Source organism: Anoplophora glabripennis, unplaced genomic scaffold (genome assembly GCF_000390285.2).
Source record: "Anoplophora glabripennis isolate ALB-LARVAE unplaced genomic scaffold, Agla_2.0 scaffold374, whole genome shotgun sequence".
Lineage (NCBI taxonomy): Eukaryota > Metazoa > Arthropoda > Insecta > Coleoptera > Cerambycidae > Anoplophora > Anoplophora glabripennis.
This window is the reverse complement of record NW_019416499.1, coordinates 296294-322491: the sequence shown is the minus strand read 5'-3', so window position 1 is coordinate 322491 and position 26198 is coordinate 296294. Positions and strand designations below refer to the sequence as shown.

The 26198-nt window shown below is 32.4% G+C and overlaps 2 protein-coding genes across 5 annotated transcripts in view; one reads left to right on the top strand and one right to left on the bottom strand.

Annotated features, from left to right (window-relative positions):
* Nucleotides 1–26198, bottom strand: part of LOC108908713 (orexin receptor type 1-like) — a gene marked incomplete at its 3' end in the record, with an annotated part of 283301 nt that overhangs the window by 137630 nt on the left and 119473 nt on the right. The gene's annotated exons all lie outside the window — the stretch shown is intronic.
* LOC108908714 (extensin-like) overlaps nt 1–26198 on the top strand; it is a 127469-nt gene that overhangs the window by 22214 nt on the left and 79057 nt on the right. Inside the window, exon 1 of one of the 4 annotated variants that reach the window (XM_018712836.1) lies at nt 12698–12883. The exons of 2 other annotated variants lie outside the window; for them this stretch is intronic. In XM_018712836.1, the coding sequence (XP_018568352.1) occupies nt 12733–12883 (151 nt within the window). In that variant the 5' untranslated portion in view covers nt 12698–12732. Of the gene's footprint in view, nt 1–12697; nt 12884–22588; nt 22763–26198 lie in introns of those variants that run through there. One more of the 4 variants, XM_018712838.2, reaches the window with a different exon arrangement.

Below are 26198 nucleotides of genomic sequence, written 5' to 3'. Positions count from 1 at the left end.
AATCAAATCTAGGTACTTCTTAAAGAAACTCCTCCCGTAAACTCGTATTTGGTTCACTTGTACCTAAATGTCCTCATTCCAGAGTGATCCCACCCCTTTTCAACCCTTTTTCATATCCAGATGCATTGTCTTTGTCTGTTCCCATCGGCCCATTAGGTTATCTTGTGACCGTGGCGGGGTGGAGGGCAGTATGGCGTATGGTGTGCTTTGTAGTTGGACAAGTATCGGTTTATCTGATTATTCTAGTGAAAATTGTATTTAAATGTATTGATTTAATTACAATAATTAAACAGAATATATTAAGTCTCGATTAATATTTGATTAAATAAACGGATAGTTAAATTGTTATCTATAATTACATATTTGTAACGTTCAATATAGGTTGTATCAATCTATTCGTCCGATCACTTCACTTTAATCGAGACCTAAAATATTGTTTCTAAAACAGTTCTGTGTAGAAACCACTGTGGCAGATTAGTAGTTTATGACTTTAAAACAATGATATTTAAATTAAAATTTAAAAAGAATATAAACCAAGTCTGAGTAAAAAATTACTCAATAATAGTTAAATTTAAATCATATTAGAGAAAAAGTCAACTCTAAATTAGTTTTATATACTGAGAATAGAGTCAAGTCACTCAATTGATAGTTAGCAGTAACTCGGATTTGAGTAAAACTCACTCATTTCTGATGCAATAGTTTCACTCTGTTGTACTCATACTAACAGAGTGAAAATTTCACTCAATCGGGTGTGAATAGAAATTGATACATTACCTATTGAGTAAAATTGAGTGAAATTTGAGTGAAATTTCTTTTCAGTGTAAATAATTACAAAAAATATCTTAAACACTTCTATTTACAGTTTTTCTTATTATAGGCATATTGCAATATGTACTTAAAACTAAATTGTAATTTTTTTATTAAATTGATATTTCTGCGGCACTGAAAAGGAAAATAAATGTTAGATAAATAATTTTTTGCATTAGAAGGGATTATTTATTAAAAATTTCTTTGTTTTTTCAATGTGGCACAAATAGAACAAGGAATAATAAATTTCCACGAAATAATGGCAACCCAATAAGTTCAAATTAAATTGGAATTGCACCTGGTTAAAACTTTATGACACATCAAACAGCACAAATGCAAACCAGTTAGTATCCTATATCAGTCGAGGGCCACATTAGTATCCAAGTAAGATCTATTTAAACTGTTTGCGATTATTTTACATGTATAAGTAGAATCAATGTAAAAAGTGTTTCGCATGTGCCTTCGTGAAAATACTGCAAAATATTCACGTTTTTTGAAGCTGGATCAGGGCGGTATTTCCATAGCCTCCGCCATTTGTCGTAACATATTTCAGTGTAAATAAAACGGGATATAGACAGGATCTTATCGTATTCCAAATCACTCATCTTTCCAATCGGAACCACGAAGATATCTTCAACCATCCTACGCAGGGCGGCAACGCGCTGCAGAAATAGAAAATTCACTCATGTTTCGAATTTAGGAAAATAAAAACTTCTCCAAAAAATGAAAAATTTGAAATGGAGAACCGCAATACAAAACCACATGACTTATGTCATACTACATCATCCGTTCCAGGCGATTAAAATTCAAAGATGTGTAATCTAAAGTCTAAACCTAAGGCATACTTCGCTACGACCTCTGCGGATCCATCAAGGACTGGGATCAAACTTCAACCTTGGTACCTTGTCATGGATGAATATCTGGTCAGTACTACTCAAGCTACAAGAAGCTTCCAAATTTTTAGGTACTCGCAGAATCCCTCGAAACCAATGCTAAACAAGATAAAGCCTCAAAGGCAGTGATATAGACACAAGAGTAACCATACTCGAAGTGTCTAGAGAACACATTTAGTGCATTCAGCCTCAATTGGAAGCCTCCAGAAACCACGCCATCTCCGAGGGTGTATAAAAGTGGAAAAAGACAAAGTGTAATTAGATCGTCGTCTACATTTCTAGGAACTTACCTCGCCTCCGATGGAGGACAATCGGCCAGCGCGATGTCCACTCCCCTAAGCGCCCGTTAAGGCTGACATGATGAGGGGGGCGTCCGAACATCCCGTTTGTCTCTTTGAAGACCAGCAATAGACGAGTATCCGCAGGCATTACGAGGAATTTGGTAAAAATGTCAGTTCTCCCCTTATTAGAGGTAATTCCCGAGTGAATAATGGAATAAGACGACTATCTTATCGATTTGCGCCAGTAAATTGCGACGTACATCTATATATTTTCTTTTCGTTAAATAAACAAAAAGATAAAGCAGGTATTGAATCTATTTTAAAAGTGTCTTATGTTTATATAACACTTGGTATACAATTTGCACATACATTTTTTATTATTATGTATATTAATCTCAGTACAGGGTGATTCACTATACAGGGTACTTCAAATTGTAGTTAGAATTGTTAGTTCAAATCTTTCTGTATAGATGGCGTGGCGATACTAAAAATTTTTTTGTTCCCTGGAACGTGGAAATGCAGGTCATCTGAAAGATCGTTAAATTTTAAGTAATTTTTGTAATATCAAGTTTTTCCCTATAATTACTTGTTTTCGAGATATGTCGACTTCAATATGCAATGTATGATATAACAGGAAAATACAGGGTGATTCAGAACTTATCCAAAAAAATTTGGGAATAGATGCGCCATGAGAAATGGAGTCAATATCGTAAAAAAATTTTTTGTAAAATCCTTATAGTTTCCGAGAAAAAAAGTTATAGTACATTCAACGACTACATAGCTGGACAACTGAAGTCTCTAGCGTCATTTACAATGCGCGTGGAGAGCCACGTGGCCTCAGCGACTCCGAACACTGAAATCGTATTTTGCAATCGTCGGTGCAACAGTATTTACCTGTTATCTGTTATGTTTACAATATTTTTTTAGTAGTTAGTGTCAAAAATGGGTAGTTAGTGTCAAATATGGTTTGCGTGTATAGCAACTCGGAGTTGATGGATATCGTTTTAATTTATGGTGAAGCAAGACAACATTTGTGTTAGTTCGTAGAAACTGAGTAAGACGGACCCAAATGTGCTTACACGTTGGTGGATTTTGAACAATTGTTGTAAAATCGGGAATGTCAAATGATTTTATTATTTAAAAATACAAATTAATTGTATTAATTAATAAAGGCAAAAGCAGTTGAATTTGCCGATATAAAATAGGTGCGATAAAATTCTATTTACATATTTCTTTCCTTGCGAAAGTTTTTGTCCGTTTTTATCACACCGCCATACCGGTCGCATTGTGCGGGGTCAGGTTTTACAGTGCCGTGCAAAAGTGTCTTTTTAAATCATTTTCGAACTGCTCTTTTTGATTTTTGCTTTACAAAATTGTATTTGTAAGGGTCCCCTGTACATCCAGAATTTTTTTGGATAAGTTCTGAATCACCCTGTACCTATATTATTTTATCTAAATCACACCGAGACAAAATATTCTTTTAAAATATTGTTATAATGACTTTATTCACACCACATACTAACAAACAATAAATTATAAAAAAACAAATGATCAACTACAGAAAAAAAATTGTATAGTGGTAAATCGTATAAATAGTATAGTTAAAATGAAAGACGCAAACTGATAAAACTGTAATTATTGGAAAACTAATATGTGTCATCTGTCATTGTTTTGTTTTAAACGTTTTGTTTTTATATTATAGGGAAAAACTTTATATTACAAAAATTACTCAAAATTTAACGATTTTTCAGATAGACTGCATTTCCACGTTCCAGGGAACAAAAAATTTTTTAGTATCGCCACGCGATCTATACAGAAAGATTTGAACTAACAATGCTAACTACAATTTGAAGCTATTCGAGCGACCTAACAATCCCAATTTCCGGAACTAAAATAATTTCGGAAATATTGGCAGCGGGAGTGTTAAATGGCACACCCTGTATAGGTACTGAATATTATTAGGAATTAAAATAGAGTATGGAGAAGAATTTTACTCTATTTTAAGTCCTATAATATTTTTTACTTCCGTGTAACCCATTTTAATTAAATAATAATACAAGCTGTCAAACAATAACAATGTTGTCATGACATTACCTGTCACTGTCACGGCCTACCATATAACATTGTCCATGTGCAATTAGTGAGATTTTGTTAAATTACCTATACGAATTTTGGACCATATCAGAGTCCAATATGTCAAAATATTGCAATTAAATCTGTAAATCCTTACGTAATTGGAAAAAAGGCAGAAATACCTGAAAGAAGTATAACAATTACAAAACCTTCTTTTCGTTTTTTAATAGGGTTTAGTAGGTTTTTAATAGCAGCTTATTGTTAGAGATGGACACAACAAACCATATATGACTATGCTCGACAGGGAACATTCTATCCAAATATGTAGAAATATACAGGGTGTTTAATTTAAATTAACAAAGTTAACATCAGCGGCCATGTTGTTTGGACTTCATTTGTTTTTCTACTATAATTTTCGAAAACTTCATAAAAAACGTGCAACCTTGGTATTTCACATTTTTTATAACTCTAAAAACAAAAAAGTTAATGTGGGGGGGTCAAAATATAGTGAATCACCCTGTACGTATCGTTATTTATGGAAAGCGGCACACATTTTAAGTACTGTTGCGTTAAAAGTATATGTTGATTTAATTCTATAGTTCTACGAAGTAAACAGTTGCTCGCAGCCACGGTGTAACGATAAAAGTAAACAGGGATGCATTTAAGAAAGTAAAAACAGATATACTAGTACCGGTTTAAGTGATCATCAAACAATTTATTCATATTATTTTATGTTATGCTAAAGAAATATGCAAGGTTATTTTGAATTGATCAATAGAGCATTTATTTTTTTTATCAAAATATTTGTTAGAATTCGAGTGTTATGGGCGGGGATCAACAATACATACAGTCATTAGTGCAGATCAATTGAAGTACTGTTACAGGATCTGTAAATTATAATTACTCTGTTAAGAGGTTTTTGTCGAAAATGTTATAAAATATTTACATTTATAATGTTTTGTAACATAATATTACTTCATGTTATTTTAATGGCATTTTCAGTTGAATTTCTTTATAAAACAACTCTGGTCTTCAGTCTTTCATCTTGAGAATTCAAATTGTACAATTCCATTAAAGTCGAAAAAAATCAGTGAGCTTCACTTTGACATTGGATCGAGATTGACCTGCTTTTTTGGAGCGAGGAGATCCTTTGCCAATCCAGTGCGATGACTGAACTTCTATTTCAATGTCGTAACTGTAAACCCAGCTTTCGTCTCCCGTTATGATCCTTGGAATGTTTCATCGTCATTGGATTGTTCAAGGAGTTACCGACAAACGTCCACACGATTATCTTTCTGTTGTTCGATCATCAAACGAGGAACAAATTTTGCTGCAAGTCGATGTATGTTCAATTTTCATGGTATAACCCAATCGAGATGCTAACTTCTTCTGCAATTTGTCTGACAGTCAATCGGCGATTTGCACGCACGAGATCTTGGTTAAGGACCATCTTCAATTGACTGACACTGACATTGCCACTTTTAAATCGTGAAAACCATTCCTAACCTTGCCTACAATCCATAGGATCATCTCCACAAGGTTATTTCAAAAGTGAAAGTGTTCCCCAGTTTTACCCAAAATTTTATGTTGCATCCAGAAAATCGCACATTTCAAAAATCGTCACCAACACTTGAACCCGTTGCACTGAAATAACAATAACACGAAAACTAAATGAGATATCAACAATCCAAAAACATGTGGTTATAGAGGTTATGCGCAACGCTGCCAATCGCATATCACTAAATATCTCCATTAGCACGTAGGTAATTCAAAAAGTTAAGATATTTTCCGAACAGACCTTGTTCTTTATTATTCATAAAAATGATTCTAAATTAATATTTAAATAATAATAAAACTGTTCAAAACAATGATTTCTAATTGTCCATATAAGATTATAGAACAAGAAAATGCATGCTTATTACTTACTATAGTTTATTTTACTTGGACGCTAACAGGATTTTTGTGACTTGTACCTACTTCTTACTTACTTACTTCCTATTAGCAAAGTTCCGTTTAGTTATTCTGGCATTGAATTTAGCAGGGTACAAAAGATAGTGAAATTAAAAAACTTAATGTTATGTTAATGAACTCGTATGTCAATCAACATTACCAAAAAGAAAATAAAATAATAAATTGCAATAGCAATAGTGTTCAACAGCTGCTTAACAACATTTACCCTTTAAATATTGCTTTTTTTACCGATCACCGAATTCACAGTAAACAAATTACTCTGTCCATGTAGGTCGAAAAAAAGGGTATACGTGATCTTTCCACCCGTATTTAAATGTTAATCACCTAAAATGTACGCTTTGTTTTATCTGGTTAAAGAGGTGTGAAACAGAGATGAATATTCTGCTAAATATATCCCAGCATATTAAATACGTGACCCGATTATTACAAAATTAAACCAGTTAACCCTGAACTGAATTGCGTTAATGAATATCTGATGGAAAACTGCAAAATCAATTAAAGCAAAACCACTGGCTTTACCTGTCATCCCTTCTCTACGAACTATAATTAATGTTTTATTTTTCTTAGAAGAACCCGTTTAACGGAGATGTACAGGGTGTTATAATAGGTGCTGAAAAGAAATATGAGAAAATATAAACAAGAACAATGCACGTTTCTCAAATAAAACATGTCTTTATTTATAGATTATGGAATTCGACTTTGCCAATAATAACTTGGAATAAAATTTAATTCTTTTAGAGCTGCACAAATTTGTAGTCTAATAGCGACAACTGATTGAATTTCTATAATGCTACAAATTAATTACACCACCACACAAAAAAAAACGTCGAGTGCGAAGATGTAGACTCCAGTAGATTGATGCCAATAATCGATAACACACACTCTTAGTCAAAGTTTGGCTTCTAATATTTAAAGTTGGCCATTTTAATTAACATAATATCAGGCACATAAAAAAGTCCAAATCCAAAGATCTGACATATTATTTCTGACGTATTTTACCAACTAAAAACGATACCGTTGTCAGATGTTATACTCCACCGGAGCCAGTATGTTGTAAAATCTATATTTAGGGTGAAAATGGATTCAAAAATAGCTTAATCAAGTACCTATCTGAAAGTAAATATTTCTGAACTGCGACATTTTTAGGAAAAAATTTTCGGTCGTAGTTTGTTCAGTTCAGAGAGGAATATCGTTTCGACGTAACAATTTCCTACTCCCATCAGTCATGAATTTTTTTTCTTAGAGATAGTAGAAATCATATAGAGTTTTTTTGTTCTGTTCAGATATCATGTTATTATGTTATAAGTATTTTGTTTTTTTTTCTATTTTTGCGACTAGGATACCTCCACGTGGTGACATCTTCACAGATCATTTGAAAACAAATGATACTCTAAGATACTCTACAAACAAAGATTAACTATAATCTCGTTAGTCTGAGCAAAGCGAAAATTCCTTTGGCTAAATTGAGTGATTTTTGGGTCATTTTCACCCTAAAAATATATTTTACGAGGCCTGTTGTGCATAAATTCTGACTGCGGTACCGTTTTTAGTTGACCAAAATACGTTGGAAATGATATGTCAGATCTTTGGGTTTGGACTTTTTTGTGTGACTGATATTCTATTAATAAAATGGCCAACCAGTAGTGCTACTGGAGTCTACTGGAGTTTTTTTGTGTGCCGGTGTAATTCACACTTTTTTAAAACTTTCTTCAAACAATTTTATAATAAATAAATTCATCTGTAGTTGATAAAATCTCAATATTGTCAGAACCATAGACAAATCTAGATTGTATCTAATTCCAATGCACGGGTATAAGTCTCTCCGATATCAATTGAAGAACCAAGAGGTTGACAGTATGTACCAGGTTCGGTCGCTGACGCAGCAACTCGACATTAAAATATTTGAAAAACTTGTTCCCATATTTATTTAGCCATACCCATATACAGGTCTAGTCGAACTAAACGTGGAGGTGGTAGAAATGGATATACCCAATTGACGAATGCGAACGCGGGCAAAGGAAAATAAACACAACTGCATTGGACCACTGGGCAATAAATCTCAGCTGCTGACAAGTGGTTGACACGTTGCCCAGCAGTGCAGTGCAGCAATGCGGAATTTGGTGTGATTCAGGTAATTTTAATTTATTGTAGACACCTTCTATTAATCATTCATATTACAGTTGCGAAACGGATACATAAGAGGGATATTTTGTTTACTAATATTATTACAACATGGCATTTTGGAGACCTTTTGAAATGGAACAAAACGAAATTTACCATCAATATAATAAAATTGTTTGAGGACATAAATAATTAAAATATGTTGTTGGCCAAATGAACATATAATAGAAATTTTCTACCCATTATATACAAATTATAATTTTTTACCTTTAGCAGAAAACTTTTTTAGGGACGCCTATGAAAGCCAGACGTTTTTTACATGTTCAGGTGACTTCGGAAAAGCTATACCAGTGATTCAAATTGCGAGGAAGTGGAGTGTGCGAGGTAATCCGACCACGCCCACTTTGAACAAATCCGGATTAAGTAATATTTTTATTACATATTAAACATTATATTCTTATGACATATATTCATTCATATTTCAAGTTTGGAATTTAGAAAATAGTATGTGTTAGTGTCATATTAAATAAAACTACAAAATAATTTAAATATATTCACTGAATTAAATATTTTAACTTCATGATTTATTCTCACATCGACATACTTTTCACATACAGTCCTCGCAAGTTTTTATGTATATTTTTAAATATGTTCACATGCAAAAAGTCTTAATACATGATACACAATTTTATTTTTCTGTAGCTTGGGTGGTAAAATTGCCATTTTTCTCTTTTAAACGTTTATTTTCCGCGGATTATCTTTTTTTCTGTTTTTTTTTTTGGAAATGAAGGAAAACCGCCCAACTTAAATTAAACTATTATATTCCAAAAAAGAAGCAAATATAAAAATTTTGTAATTATTTATTTTACCATGAAACTTTGATTTTTCTAATCAAATTTTACCATCCCTCCTTTTCCAGGGTACTGAAGATGAATTTCAAACTAGTTTTTTGCGATTTTTTTCAATCGCAAAAAATAATATCACATTAATTTTCAGCTCCCTCAAAATTACGGGAATTGGAAAAATTTCGTATAAATTGAGACTTTTACGTAAAACAAATAATTACTAAACATATGTTACAACAATTATAATAATATCACGATTACCATTGTACCATGGGGGCAAACAAAATTATAAAGTCAACCCTGGAATACTCTGACCTTAACCAAGAAATGGCGTATATAATGGCTCAAATTTACGTTTTATATACTGCTTATCTAAAGAAGGAAACTTTTCAGCTTTCTTCACCAAATTATTCACTTCTATTGATACAATGTCCTACAATACATATGCCCATGAAAAAATAACTAATTATTGAAATCAAAGTGTCACCTACAGCTCAAGTTTCTAGATACGACTGATGCTGGGCTACAGACCAGGCTCCCAAGTGCCTTCATAATACTCGCCCTATAGTTCAGTCTAGGTGATCTATAGTCAGAACAAAAGTGCAAAATGACATAAATTTGAAAAAATGGATCATATTTGAAATTGTAATGAAACTAATTAGCATAGTACCTAATACTAATAACAACATATTTTTGGTTAATGACGCTTATTGTCTTTTATTCCAAGTAATATTTTAAATTTATGATTTGATGAAGATATGTATGTAAAATCTTTATTATATAGATAAGATTGAAGATTTGAGTATATTTTTAGATTATATAAGTATTAACAATACAGAACAAATGTTGTATTTATTTGAGAAATAGAAACAGTACTACTTTTTCTAAGATGTACTAGTGAAAAAATGATAATACGAGTGTTTACTCATAGAAACAAAAATGCAAGTATTAATTCCAATCATTGGGGGAAACGATAAGTATCTGTTTTGTATGGTAGATGTATATTTATTTAACAACATTAAATTGACAATAAATTGAAATCTATTAAACCTGGGTAAATAATTTTCGGGATCGTTACCACGTCAGCGTTTAAGCTTGCTGATGTTTCGATACTGTCAACTGTAGAAGAACCTTTTTGAAGTTGGAAATCAAGCTCTAAGGTTGGTGTATATTTTTGTTCTGTGCACTGATGTATCGCGTTCCAATGTATGATTTGTAGTCATTGGCTCATGTCGTTCTGGTCAATTTTTAGGAATCATTTCCAAATTCTAACCCCTTGTCTCGATTGAAATGATTTCGATTGTTCATCGCTTTCATTTAGAGTTTTGAAGAGATACAGAAACGAAATAATTTCAATCGAGACGAAGGGCTAGAACTACCTGGAAACCACTGATCTGCAAAACTGAAGAACCAAAACACACTAGTCAATAACAAGTCAATGGACTAGAGTACACAGCAGAGATAAATGCCAACCAAAGAACTTAATCTTTAGCTTCAGAGTTTTTTCTGAGAGCAATAAATCTGTCGAAACGTCAAGAATCTTAAATGGACATCGTGCCAAGGAAGTCTATAAATTAAATTTATTAAACCTGTTTACGGAACGGAAATATTCAAATGAGTAGGAATTCCCACAGATAAGAGAAAAGAGAAGAGAAGAACTTCAAGTTATCACATATAAAGAATTTAGCGAAATTGTTGTTTTTTTTTTGTAAAATGTAAACTTTTTAATTTTCATTTTTGGATTTATTTATATTTTTAAGTCTCATAAAATTTTTGAATGAGACTGTGAAATGTAAAAAACGTTTGTATTAAAAACAATGTTGATGATTATTAATGAATGACAAAACATCAACTGAAATTCTTATTCTATATGTGACGAGCGAAAATGGTCTAAAGAATGCATTTCATATTTTCATGTAAGTTTCAAATAAACTCGTCGGTAAAACTATAAAATCGAAATCCGAATATATTTTCTAATCTTATAAAATAATAACATTTTTGATTTCTCTGTGGAAAATTTTATCAAATTAAACAACTGTGCTTACATTGCATTTTTATCATATTTGTTTCTAATCATTCCAAAACAGTAGTATTATAGATGGAACATTCTTTGTGGACAGATAAATGTGAATTTGTGGACTCATTGATAAATCTGCTGTTTTATATGATATTTTCGCAAATAATTGTTGTGCCTGTAACGTATCATCATTCTATTCCCTTAAAGATACATAAAAATGTTCTAACTGCGTATTTTTGTACCCAACATAATTAATAATGTTCCACAACATATTAAGACATTTAAGGCACTGATGTGAGAATGCCTATTTCAACTTTTGTCTGTCAAGTTACGTTTATTTCATTAAATCTTGACCCATTCAATGAGTTTGGTTTTCAGACCAGTTGAAACGTTTGTTGGTAACTTTTGTAGTGTGTTTTGAGGTTAAATAACTTTAGAGTACCTACTATTTTGAAATTTAGTGTATAATTATAGGTATAGATTTTTTACGTTGTTTTTCCCATCCAAAGATTTTTCCAACTTGAGGTTGAGATTGATTCTGAATAAAATGGACAAACATTATTTTTGTATGATACTCTAGTTTTTGTACACCGTGTGTCCAAGATAAGGATGGGATAGCATTGGGATCTAGGAAACGGTAGGTGGCTCAAATTAGAAAAAAGTTGTGTTTTTTTTATAGCTAACAGTATGCCGTTTTAAAATTTCGGGTAGTTCCGGTGATAACGGTGATATAAATACGAAATTTATTTTAAAATTCGTTTTCAAATAAAGCCACAAAAAAATAAAACGATTTTACAAAATTTCGGGTGTTTCCTTTCCAGATATCTCCGGAACTACCCTGAATTTTAAAACTTCCTAAACGGCTATTGTTAGGTTTAAAAAAACACAACTTTATTCTAATTTGAGCCACCCCGTATCTCTTACCGTTTCCTAGATCCTAATGCTACCCCATACTTATTTTGGACACACTGTATTCTTAAAGACGTTTGATTTGATAAGGCTAAAATTATAACTAATTTCAGTAATTAACTGAGAACTTTTTAATATTGCATAGTATCATACAGAAACTGCTACAAATTTTGTTGCAATTTGTATTGTGTATGGTACTATGCATCAAGATTAAAAAGTTCTTAATTAATTACTGAAATTAGTTCTAAATTTAGTATAGTGTCATACGACCCTAATATACTACTTAAATTAAATCATAGTCGAAGCAAAAAACTTTCAGATGGTTTTTCTTAAAATAATTTTGATTTAGGGCCTTTTAAATAATAACGGCAACAATTTGTATGTTATTTTTTAGTTATTACTTATAACGAAAGTGTCCTCAAAATATTCAATTGGCATTTTTCACAAAACAACATATTGTTTCCGAATAATTCGCTATTTAAAATTTTTAATAGAAAATAATTTTTTCAGATACATAGATATGGTTATTTAAACATCCCATCACAACGCTTATTTTTCGATAAAATCGCCCATTTTTTAATCTATGTTAAAATAATTTTGATTCTATTTTTACCCATGAAAGTACTGATAACAATCGAAATGTCTCCCTTGTTGACAAATGGTGCTGAATGCTGAAATCGTTTTATGGCTAATCGTAAAAATAAATAAAGAGATACCGATAAAACACAATTAACAAATCATCCAGTATTAAATCAACCACCTGGTGGATAAATTTAGTGTTTTGCTGTTTTTCTCTATTATTTTTGAAAGATCTCATGGATGGTGTTGGTGCTGTTTCAAATGACAGCACTTACTACTATGGTGGAGGTGGAGGCTTAGCTGCTCTCATCCTCCTAACCTGTTTAAGAATTTGGTTCAGCAACTGCGGGTCTTGTTGTATTTCAAATAGATCTGGATGTAGATCACGTACGTATTTATTATTAATAGAGAAATTGTCATTTTTAATTTGACGGATTTATTTCGAATAGTATGAAACTGCTATTTCAAAATGTTGATTGAAATAAAAGTATATATCCCAAAATTCATATTTTTTTTCCAGTTCGCTGAAAAAGGTCAATTAGTAAATAGAAATTGTCACTTTTCTGCTATTTTCTATTTTTTCAGCCATGTTTGACAGATCTACAACATAACGGATATTTTTTTTTGAATAGCACGCTCTATATTTTCAAAAGACGAATTCAGCAATATAAAGTTATACCTACTTTTTGTCATAGGTAGTTGTCAAAAAAATGTATAAACTGAGGACTATTTCGAACAAGCATAGTCTCTTCTGTACGTTAAAAAACGTATCTACTCTTTATTAATCTATTTAGGTACTTTAAAAAAATACATCGATAAACACAAAATTCACTGGAGTACCTTAGGTATAAGGTGAATCGTTTTAGTTCCAATTCATTCGTTATTAAATTATTATATTATTTTTTTTAATGGTTGCCCGTTTAAGCGAAAAACAGAAAATTGAAATTTTAATTATTGTTGCATGAGGAGATAAAATCCGTAGTCACCTGGAGGTATGTGACTTATTTCACCATAAGTATCCAGACCAGAGAATTAGTCGGGCTGCAATAAGTAAAGTATCCAAAAAGTTTGAAGAAATCGCAAGTATAAAAGATTTGCCTGGATCAGGAAGGCGAAGAACGGTAAGCAAAAATGACCGTCAAAATGTGATGCTCGCCGTTACTGAAAATCCTCACTCATCCATTAGATCTGTCTCAGCCAAGTTCAACTTGTCGAAATCCTCCGTTCACAAGGCTCTGAAGTCTCAAAAGTGAAATCCTTACAAAGTTAACATCTTACAAGAACTATGTGGAGATAACAAAGAAAGAAGATTACAGTTTTGCGATTATAAATTATTATAAATTCATTTGAAAGACAACCAACTTAAAAAATCGCATAATTTTCACTGACAAAGCAACTTTTCAACTTTTTGCTTAAACGAAACCCTGAACAGGCAAATACTAGGTTTTGGAGCCCAGAAAATCCACATTGAATGCAATAAAAACATATACAAGGGCCGAAAATAGTGAATGTTTGGGCTGGAATAGTAGGAAATCGCATATTGTTGGGACCATATTTCTTTGAGGGCAATTTGACAGGCGACATTATTTAGATTTTTTGCGTTTTCAGCTAATTTCATCCCTGGAATTAATTTTCCCTAACCTTAATCAGCATGCTGGTTCCAACAAGATGGTGTCCCTCCACATTTTCGCCTCGATGTAAATTACCTTAATGAAGTTTTCCCAAATCNATTTGACAGGCGACATTATTTAGATTTTTTGCGTTTTCAGCTAATTTCATCCCTGGAATTAATTTTCCCTAACCTTAATCAGCATGCTGGTTCCAACAAGATGGTGTCCCTCCACATTTTCGCCTCGATGTAAATTACCTTAATGAAGTTTTCCCAAATCGATGGATAGGTAGAAAAGGGCCGCTTAATGGCCACCACACTTCCCTGACTTAACACCACTAGATTTTTTTGTGGGGTTATTTAAAAAGAAAAGTGTATGTCAACAGACCAGACACTATCGAAGGACTGAAAAATCGTATCAGAGAAGAAGTTCGAAACATAACACCAACTGTTATTCAAAATGAAATTGCTAACTTTGAACAACGAATTGAGCATTGTGTAACGGTTAATGGGGGTCACTTTGAACATTCGCTGTAATAAAATAAAAAGTAGCACTAAATTATTGTTTTCATTTAATTTCTCAATTTTTTGACAACTGTGACAAAAAAAGTAGGTTTATCTTATATCGCCTTATACTTTATACCTACCTTACCTTATATCGCTTATTTCGTCTTTAGAAGGGCTATCTATTTATAGTATAAAATATAGAGCGTCCTATTAAAAAAAAAAGTCGGTAATGTTATAGGTCTCTCAAACATGGCTGGAAAAAATAGAAAAGTGTCAATTTCTATTTACTAATTGACCTGTTTCGCCGATATTCTAAAATTTCAACATTTCATCATTTTGAGACTCGGTGTATATGTGTACTGTTAAAATAAAATTTGCTATTATACAGGGTGTTTCATAATATATGCGCAGGATTTCAGGATGTAATAGCTCGTCCAAAAATTTAAAAAAAAGTTTGTATTAACTTACCCTCTAAAATGCACAATTTTCGAGATACAGGGTGTGTAAGCATTTACTACTCATAATAAGCTATGTTCTGTGCGAGAAAAATTTTTTTTCAGTCATAATTGGTGAAGATTTTAAAGGGGAAGTGGGTGTTTTTCTCCCCAACTTCAACGCCACTGGAAAAAGTACGGTTTTAAGACGCCCATCTGAACCGCCAATGTTTTCTACACAAAAAAGTACTCTTGGTCATAAGCTCTAAAGTTGACCGTTTTCGAGAAAAATCTACTTTTATGTTGAAAAACATGGTCAATTTTTTGAAATAAAATTTTTATTTTACTAAATGTATTATAATTTTTTTTATCAAGTAGGCTTTAAATTTTAAAACAAAAGCTACCTCCTGTCAAAATAACAATTAGTTTGTACCTGCGAAAAGTCAATTTGTATTACAAAAGTAAAAATGAATTACACAAACGCTGAAATGTGCGAAATGCATTACCTTTACGGAATGGCGAACGGTAATTCGGCAGAAGCAAGGCGGTTGTATCAAGAAAGACATCGTGATCGCCAAGTACCACATCATAACTTGTTTCAACTCATTCACCAACGACTATGGGAAAATGTCATGTCTCAGTTTGGAGCCGAAGTTATGTTTACCGATGAAGCATCTTTCTCGAGAGATGGTATTTTCAATTTTCACAATAACCACATATGGGCTGAAGAAAATCCACATGAAATTGCAGAAGGCAATCATCAGCAACAATTTTCCGTGAATGTTTGGGCTGGCATCGTCGGTGATCATTTGATAGGCCCACATTTTTTACCGAACAGATTAAACGGTGCAGATTATCGACAATTTCTAGAAGAAGTACTGCCGGAACTGCTGGAAGATGTACCGCTTCAAGTAAGAGAAAACATGTACTTTATGCATGATGGAGCTCCGGCCCACTTTAGTTTGGTTGCTCGCCAATACTTGGACGACGAATACCAAGACCGTTGGATCGGTCGAGGAGGTCCCCACCCTTGGCCCCCGCGATCTCCCGAACTTAATTGTTTAGATTTTTTCTTTTGGGGCCATCTCAAAACCCTAGTCTACGCTACTGCAGTTGAAAATGTTGATCAATTAAGAGAACGCATTGTTGCATCTGAAGTTAACGTTTGGTTTTGTTACTTGTTCCTAACGATTAAATAAATTTTGTTTAATTAGTAAAAAAATTTTATTTCGAAAAATTGACCATGTTTTTCAACATAAAAGTAGATTTTTCTCGAAAACGGTCAACTTTAGAGCTTATGACCAAGAGTACTTATTTTGTGTAGAAAACATTGGCGGTTTGTTCAAAACCGTACTTTTTCCAGTGGCGTAGAAGTTGGGGAGAAAAACACTCACTTCCCCTTCAAATTCTTTCTCGCACAGAATATAGCTTATTATGAGTAGTAAATGCTCACAAAAGCTGTTTTCTGTACGATAAACGGTTCCGGAGATATTCGCAAAAAACGAAATTTTTTTTTACAATTTCAACACCCTGTATCTCGAAAATTGTGCAATTTAGAGGGTAAGTTAATACAAACTTTTTTTCAAATTTTTGGACGAGCTATCACATCCTGAAGTCCTGCGCATATATTATGAAACACCCTATATATTACATTTATATTTATTTGTTTATTTACTACAGTATACTCCGCACAGAGATAAATGATTTAAATTAAATATAACAGACGAAACTGACCAAGAAAGAAAAAAGAAAAACCAAGAAAGATATAGTTCCAAGCAGTGTATTAAATTTTATTGTAATAAACATACAAAGTGTAATGCAATTAAATATACAGTGTAACCTTTTTATAATGAAAATATGTGCTTATTAAAAAGATATTTATTATAAAATATACGTAGAGCATAGATCGATTACGGCACAGAACATTTGAAGTTATTTCTATCAAAGTAAACTCATTAATTCTTCCAGTTGTTAAATTTGAAAATTTTTTGGTACCTTTTTTATTAAAACTTGAATACTCCACTGAGCTCAGCATTTTCTAAAAGGTATTTTATTCCTGTATTACCTCTTTTTTGGTTTAAAATATAATTGAATAAATCATTATTAGTTTTAATAGATGATATAAATAATCATCTATAGCAGGGGTCGGCAAGTAATTTTAGGTGGGGTCCGAATACTTTTGAAAATTTTTAACGAGGTCCAAAAAAAAATTCATATTATTTTATTTTAATTTGGACTCAAATTTAATCTGCTTACTAACCATTAAGAACTCAAAAACTCACACAACTGTAAAATACTAGAAACAATTATAAGATTGGCACTTAAACGTAAAAAAACATTTTTTAAATAATTTATTTGAGTAATTTATACTTTCAAAAAATTTTTGGCGGTCCAGTATTTTACCTTCCGCGGTCCGGACCTGGACCGCGGTCCGCCAGTTGCCGNGGTCCGGATACTTTTAAAAATTTTTAACGAGGTCCAGAAAAAAAATTCATATTTCTTACAAATTTTCATTTGAACTCAAATTTAATCTATTTACTAACCATTAAGAACTCAAAACACTCACACAATTGTAAAATACTAGAAAAAATAATAATATTGGCACTTAAACGTAAAAAACATATTTTAAATAATTTATTTGAGTAATTTATGCTTTCAAAAAATTTTTGGCGGTCCAGTATTTTACCTTCCACGGTCCGGACCTGGACCGCGGTCCGCCAGTTGCCGACCCTTGGTGTAGACACACCTCTACTCGGACAGCCATAGTGAATACACGGTATGTCCAGCGGATCTAGAGAGAGTTAGACTGCACACAGGAATAAAATTCACACTTGATAAATGAACTGAAGGTTATATTCTATATGTATACTACTACTATTAAGCTACGGTTAGACAGTGGCAAACGGCTACGGTTATACGCAGGTGGCGACTACTGGAAACGGTAAAATAACGGTACACTGTTAAGCGGTGACCTGACTAAAAGTAAAGCAGAATAGAGTTAGCAGAACGGCAAAAACAACCAAGCGGTTATTACGGCAAGCGGGGTGTAGATACCAGGAGTGAGGAAGCGATCAAACAGATAAAAACAAAGCTCTATTTGCTGACTACAGGCTTAGCTCTACACAAAGAAAAAAATAAATATACAGTAATAACAGGGCTCCTTAAGACTGGCCGGTGGCTGACGGAAATCTAGAAGGAAAGTATGGTTAATTGCGATCTGCGTTTCAACTCGCAGGACAGAAAGTGGGAGGGAAACAACATCCTATCAGCCGAACGCGCAGTTAGGTGAAATTTACCGTAAAGAGATGACAGCACACCCAACCACGTCGTAGTGCGGGCGGATATCTGAAAGGCAAGATATGATTAATACTAAGCAGACAGTAGCCAAGTCTTTACCTAAAACTTTTACTCAATTCCTTTCCTCGGCACGTCTAAACGGTTGGAAGCTGGAACGGAACCAACTCTGCAGCACAATTGCCTCGCCATGTCTCCTGTCACCTCAGAAGATTTGCGCATTGGATATGCGCGGAACCTTACTTACTTCGTAGGTTTTCGGACAGGACTGGTCGTTGCGATGAGACTACACTAATTATTGCTGGGGACGTTTTTGATGCATATGCGTATTGCGTTAATATCCGCAGAAAGGCGGGAAAGGACGTCATCGGCTAAATATATATTTGAGGTTTGGGTTTGACATTAGAACATTATTTGAAGGTGTTGTAATTAAAACCATTTATAACTGTTCGTTAGAACAATAGTTTATAATAAAATTATACCTAACAGAAGCTTTTAAGAGATTTATGCGAAATATTCAAGGTGCCAGGGAACAAGAAGATGAAATAGCAAATAAAGAAATAAGAGTAACTAAGAGGAAAACGGAAAACCAGGAATATTTTCCTATAAATAAACGTCGAAAGGTAACTGTGTTTGAATTATGTAATACGTTTTATGATAGATATTTATATTGATTTATTTTACTTATATTTATATTAAATAGGTACGTACTTGTTTCTAGGAATGAGCACATATCGACAATAATAATATGAAAAATGTATAAGTACTTAACATTCAGTCTTCTCTGTAGAACATGTTTCCGAAAGGTTAGGGAAATATTTTTAAATTGTTTTTTATTTTCATTTTAATTATTTGTCAAAAACGACCACTGGTAATTAATATTGTATAATAATTATAATAGGTTAATATTTTATTGTTATAAATCTTGTAAATTAAACACATTTTAAAATTTATAAACTTGCTATTATAGTCCAGACGGTATCTGTTTCAAAAAGCCATATTTGGGTGAATCGTATATCCACGGAGATTTTTGACTTTTTGGCTTTCAAATATCACTAGAAATGAAAATTTTTCTATGCGCATAAAAAAACATGGGCTTAACTTTTGGCGGCACAATATGTTAAAAAAATTGGAAAAATGTCATTTTTTTCTTCCTAATTAATTATGTATCTTTTTAAGAGTTGATTTTAGGCGAAAATGGAAGAGCAAAAAAATGTTTGTAATTAAATTTTTTACAATATATGACTGGTTACAAATCGAATGAATAATGATTATTATGGTAAAAATCGAAAAAATCACAAAAATGGGGTTAAAAAACAATACTTTTTAGGGAATTTTTTTGTATATGTGTATTTGTAACAGTGTATATGTTTTAAAATAGATTTTATGTTTTAATTAAATATAAATAAAACTATTATATTCATGTATTTAAATATATTAGGAACAAGAGAATAAAGACTCGCTTATGATTTTGTGAAATTTCTATTTCAATTTACATTTTTACATTTTGGAAATTTGTCATTTATTTATAAATAAAACATTTGTTACTTAGTTTCACCGTGCGTTTAAGTGGCCTTTAGTCATTATAGGCACTTCTACAAATAAAATATTTGATAAACTTGTGTAATTTTATATCATTAGTTTTGTAAATACATATGTGTGTTTTGTGCATGTAATAAACACTACTTAAAAGGTAAAAGTTGTTTATTTGTTACAAGAGAAAAGTCTTCATCAAACCTCATGTTAGCACAAAGTTTTCGACAGCAACGAAGAGGACATTTTAACAATATCATTGTTTGAACATTTTTGGCTAACTAAAATTAGTTTCTGTTTAATCTAAGAATGTAATTCTGTTTATTTACTCCAAAAATTTCAAAGCCGTATAACTTTGAAATAAAACAAAAATGGATCCACCACTTTTGTGTATAATTGAAACTACTTTACTATCCTAAAATTTAACACAACGTTTCAGAACACTTGCCTAAGAATTTAAACAATTCAATAGTTCAACTTTTAGCAAATCGGAAACATAAATAAGAACAAATTTATACTTTATAGACTAATGCCATACAAATAAGATATAAAAGCTATTATCATATTTCACTTGCTAACTTTTTGAAATTTTAAACTTTTAAGTTGAATTTAAAATTTCCGGCGGATATGAACGCATGCACATAAAAAACGTCCCCAGAAATAATTAGCGTATGCATTACTAAAACATATGCTTCGTTCACCGATAATATCAATTAATAAACGTCTCTCAGAGAAAAAGCCAAATTAAAACATTAACCAAACATTAAAAAAATTGATAAACATCGCATCGAAAAAAAAGCCTATTTTAGAAAATGCAAAGAAAAAGAGCTAGGGCTAGCAAAGAAACAATGAGAGCTAGGGATAGTAAGTGTCGTGTAACGTTTACTTATTTGGTCGAAAGGTCATTGATGTATGCCGCCATCCACACCAGATAGCACTAACTTATATTCAGTGCTGTTGATAAATCCGTTTAGGTGTACACATGAGTGTTCTATGCATAACAATTGATCAACTATTTCTTATGATGTTCATAATAACATGGTACAATACATAAAGGTGGTTTCTATGGGCATGAATCGCAAAAGTACGCCGTCTCTTTTCGCTTTTTACTGTTGTAACATAATCTTCATATTTTTTTAATAACTTTTCCAGTGTACAAGACAGTTTTTGTGGAGTGTGATCTTTAGAGTTGGCAACAGATTTTCTCCTATTTTCAACAAATATGTAATAATATGTAGTCTATAATCATAAAAAGACATACGAGGATCAGAGCCACACTGCTTGAATAGAAAATAAGTATTTAATAAAAGTAGTATAAGTAGCCGTTTTCCCGGCAATTTGACTCTTTACGTAAATAATGCAAGTCTGGAAATATTAATAAAATACTTTTTTTAAAAACTTGAACACCCTGTATCTTTGTAAGGAGGCATTTTGGAACAACGGTTTATTTAACCAATTATTTCGTTTTGGCGAGAAGTTTCGGTAAAATTTTTTGCACTTAATTGTAACCCACCCTGTATATTATTTATAATATATTTTTTTTATATCTTCATCTGATAACAGTCTGAAGTCTACGTAAATAGAAGAATTTTAAAAAATTCCGAATTTTGGCTAATCGCAAAGCATCAGTGCTGGCTTTATTTTTATTATAAATACAGTATACGTTTGTGATACCTGATAGATGATAATTTTAAATGATAAAATAGAGGATTTTGATAAGCCCCAATGAGTAAATAAATCAGTGTCAATTTACCGTTAAAGTGTAGGTCAGGTGTAGGTACTGTGTTGTACCTTCAATTAAAATTACGTATGGATAGTGGAAATGGTGACACTAGTGACTTCTACTATTATGGTGCAGGCACAGTTATCGGTGTTGGCCTCGTCATAGTTTTTTTTAGGGTCAGTATCAGAGCATGGCTTTGTTGCGTAACAAAGAGGAGTCCGACAAGTACGTATCAAACTGGAATTAAATCATTTTTAATTTTACTTTATTGCACTATTTGTGTAATGATTTCTCTCTTGTTTTCAATTCCTTGTATTTGTTACAAAGAAGAATTCATGAAGGGAGTTTTTTATATCCATCGAATATCCATAGACTGAAACAAATGATATCCGTAATATTCTATTTTGATATATAGGGTAGTGGAAATCTCAAGGCGGGACCTTCACGAATTTATTTTAATTTTTGAGATTTAGGGTGTAGTAATTAGAAAAAATATCGCACTTTTTGAAATATCTCTGATGACTAAATAGATGAAACTTTAACTATTGGTTTATCTAAGTATAAATAAACATCCGCTAAGTTGACTCACAAATATGTTAANATATTTTTTCAGTTATATTTTTTCAAGATTGTCCAGCGTCACAGCACTGAGCAGTGAGCTGAGCTGATGAAGCTGTAGCGAGTCACGCGTCGGGTGGTGTAGTGGTGATACGATGACACCGCTGCGCTTTGCGCTAGGTGCGTCATCCGCCAGTTGAACCGATATTGCGTTATAACGCAATTGAGTTAACGCAGTGGGTTAACGCACTAGTGTGCGCTTGAGTTAGTGTATCAACGGAGGAAATATTGCTGCGTTACCCATCGCTAAAATACACCGTTTGTGATACCTACGTATATAGATGATAATTTTAAATGATAAAATAGAGGATTTTGATAAGCCCCAATGAGTAAGTAAATCAGTGTCAGTTTACCGTTAAAGTTTAGGTCAGGTGTAGGTACTGTGTTGTACCTTCAATTAAAATTACGTATGGATAGTGGAAATGGTGACACTAGTGACTTCTACTATTATGGTGCAGGCACAGTTATCGGTGTTGGCCTCGTCATAGTTTTTTTTAGGGTCAGTATCAGAGCATGGCTTTGTTGCGTAACAAAGAGGAGTCCGACAAGTACGTATCAAACTGGAATTAAATCATTTTTAATTTTACTTTATTGCACTATTTGTGTAATGATTTCTCTCTTGTTTTCAATTCCTTGTATTTGTTACAAAGAAGAATTCATGAAGGGAGTTTTTTATATCCATCGAATATCCATAGACTGAAACAAATGATATCCGTAATATTCTATTTTGATATATAGGGTAGTACAAATCTCAAGGCGGGACCTTCACGAATTTATTTTAATTTTTGAGATTTAGGGTGTAGTAATTAGAAAAAATATCGCACTTTTTGAAATATCTCTGATGACTAAATAGATGAAACTTTAACTATTGGTTTATCTAAGTATAAATAAACATCCGCTAAGTTGACTCACAAATATGTTAATCAGTAGCGGAGATATAAGAGTTTTGTACCAGTAGTTCTCTTATAAATGAATTTCCAAGAAAAAATATTTCTTACGTTTTGTTCAAAGGACAAGCCATTTTGGGGTTCTGATATGAGCATTTTTAAGAGATATACCTCAGAAAATTAAAAATTTCTGCACTTGAACTTTTAACACATACGGTGTTTTTAAAATTATAATCTTAAAGACGAAATTTCAATAATTTGTTTTTGTGGAATGAGTAGCTTTAGAATTATTTTCTATTTAAAATGTTTTAAGCTCATTTTAATATAAAAAATCAGAAAGTATTAACATAATTCAAATAAATTTAAAAAATATTTTTAAAAAACTATCAAAGATGTTAAACAACGTTTTTCGACATCAGAAATTTAAGTATGCAAATGATAATATCCAATCTCACAGACAATATTGCTGCTGATACTGCGGGAGACAACTACTCTATGAGCTATACCTATGCCCCAACTACATGTTGGATTACACCACGCTAATACTCAGGCAGAATTAGTAAATATGAAAATATTTGCTTAAAATTATTTGTTCTGTTACACGATGCAGTTTTCTCCTTAAAACCTAAACCAGACTGTATGAGTCTTGGACATTGTTTTCACTGATTTTATAAGTAACGCTATCAGATAAATCTAAGTAAGGGCTGACGTTTGCCTACAAATTTTGCCGTTTGTAGGCTGTCAGGATCCAGGGGGCACTGCGATCGATGCCTTCAAATCTAACGCGAGCACAACGCGTAACAAAGAAAACTTTTTACAGTAGCTAGTAGATACCTCTGTTTTTAAAATGACTTAAAAATCCCAAGAAATAAAGCAAAATTCCCTATTTCCCCAATTCCAAAAAAATCTGTAGATCTGGCATCACTCTTTCTGGGGCTGCGCCTCACCTTAAACAAACTGTGCTGCTCTCTGTTAACGGATTGTATTAACACATCGGAATACGAAGTCGGAATTGTATAAGTAGTGACATCTATTACAGAAAAGGCAAACGACGAAAACAAAGATAACTACCGGTCGCTGAATTACAAGTGGAAGTGGATCTTATTTGTGGAAGGGCGAAACGGGCGGTGACTATGAGACGCCTTCATTATAGCCATCCTTCTCTATCGCACGGATTTCTATGACTTACTTTATCGCTCTCACGTAACGGCCGATGAACCATGGGGACTTTCCGAACCTGTATACGTATTTAGTATGTGTATATTCGAATAAATCAGTACTATAATATATTATAACAACTATATTATAATAAGGGAATAAATGTTTATTTAATACGAATGCACATTTAAAATGTTTCTACTCTCTCAATAATATTTTTTCATTTTATTTTCGAAAGAAGGGGTATTTTTCAAGGGTTGAAAAGTTGCAATCGATAAAAAAAATTTTTTAATCAAGAAATCAATTTCAATTTGATAAAAATGCATGATTAAAACGTTTCAAGTTGAAAAAAATTTTTTATATTATTTTCATTCAAAGGGGTGGTTTTTAAAGGTTTTTCCGGGTTGAAAATTTGGGATACATTAAGTTTCGTGTTAAATAGCACATGAAATTACTCATACTGCACAAATAAAAAAGATTTGATTACATAAAATGCTTAAATTTGTATTTTTTCTTTTTTTTCAAATATTGGGTGGTTTTCGCCCCTTAAGAACAAAAAACACACCTAGAGCATATATAAGTTTTGAAGTGGGGGGGTAAGATGAGCCTAATTCTAAATTTTGAGAAAAATCGATGCAGTTATAAAAAATTCGGAGGTATTACTATATTTTCAGCTACAGTAACTGGGCTACTACACAACAGTGTTTTATTTTTTGAATTTGACCGATTAGTTTTGGAGATACAAGTTGTTATTAAAAAAACCTACTTTTTACAAATTTATCTGCAAATTACATGTTAGCCAATTAAGTGTTCAAATTGATGACCTCCAGCCTCCATACAGTAATATAAATTTTATAAAAAGCATTCACGTACATTTTCTGGAGTATCTTGGCGGCATTCGTTGACAATGTGTTGGCGTAGATCTTGAAGGGAAGTAGGTGGAGTGAAATAAATTTTGGACCTTAAGTGACTACAAGAAAAAGTCCAAGGAATATAAATCCGGCGAACGTGAGGATTCATTCTATGACACCTCTTCTCCCAATTCACTGATTCGCAAACGGATGATCAAGATACTGCCGAACAGGCAGGGTGTAGTGTGCGAGAGCTCCATCCTGTTGGAATATCAACTGGTTTTCGAGATCGAATCGAATAAACCATACTGTTAACACACTGTATAGGTCACTCAATACCCGTTTTGATAGCATTATTTATTATTTCAATTTATTATGAACAATAAAATGAAATGTCACTGACATAAGGCTTACACTGGACGACTAATTTTAGCTGTGATCCATAAAAAGTACGTTAAATATTTAAAGTACTACAGCTGATGGAGAAAAAAATGTTTGCAAATAAATTTGTAAAAAGTAGTTTTTTATTAACAACCTGTATCTTCGAAACTAATAGGTCAAATTCAAAATATAAAACACGGTTGTGTAGAGGAATGCCTTTCAAACGACGTTTTTCTTAACCCCTCCCTAGGGGGGAAGAGTATATAACAAGAAATTTATGTGAAAATATGTTCTACTTCGAGCAAAAATTATCCTGTCTCGGCGTTTTTAGGAAAAATAATTTTCCCGATAGTTATTCGCTCTGTATCGTTTTCGCTAGGACACTCTGTATAATACTTTTGTTATCCTATTATATCAGTTTAAGTAAAATTTTGCCTATCTTTAACGCATTATGTTAAATCTAACGACGGGTGATCGCGCTACCCCTGGCGGCGTACGGCCTAAGTTTTCTAAAACTGTGGGTAATGTCAACAATTAAAACGGACCCTCTTGTCTTATCTAGTAATTGTTATTATTTGATATGTAAGCTAAATACTATACTCAAGGATTGTTATGTTGTCGTTCATAAGATATAGTTTTTCATTCCCAAATGAATATTCCAAAATAGGACATTAATAGGATGTTCATCTTTATATAGGAAGAAATAA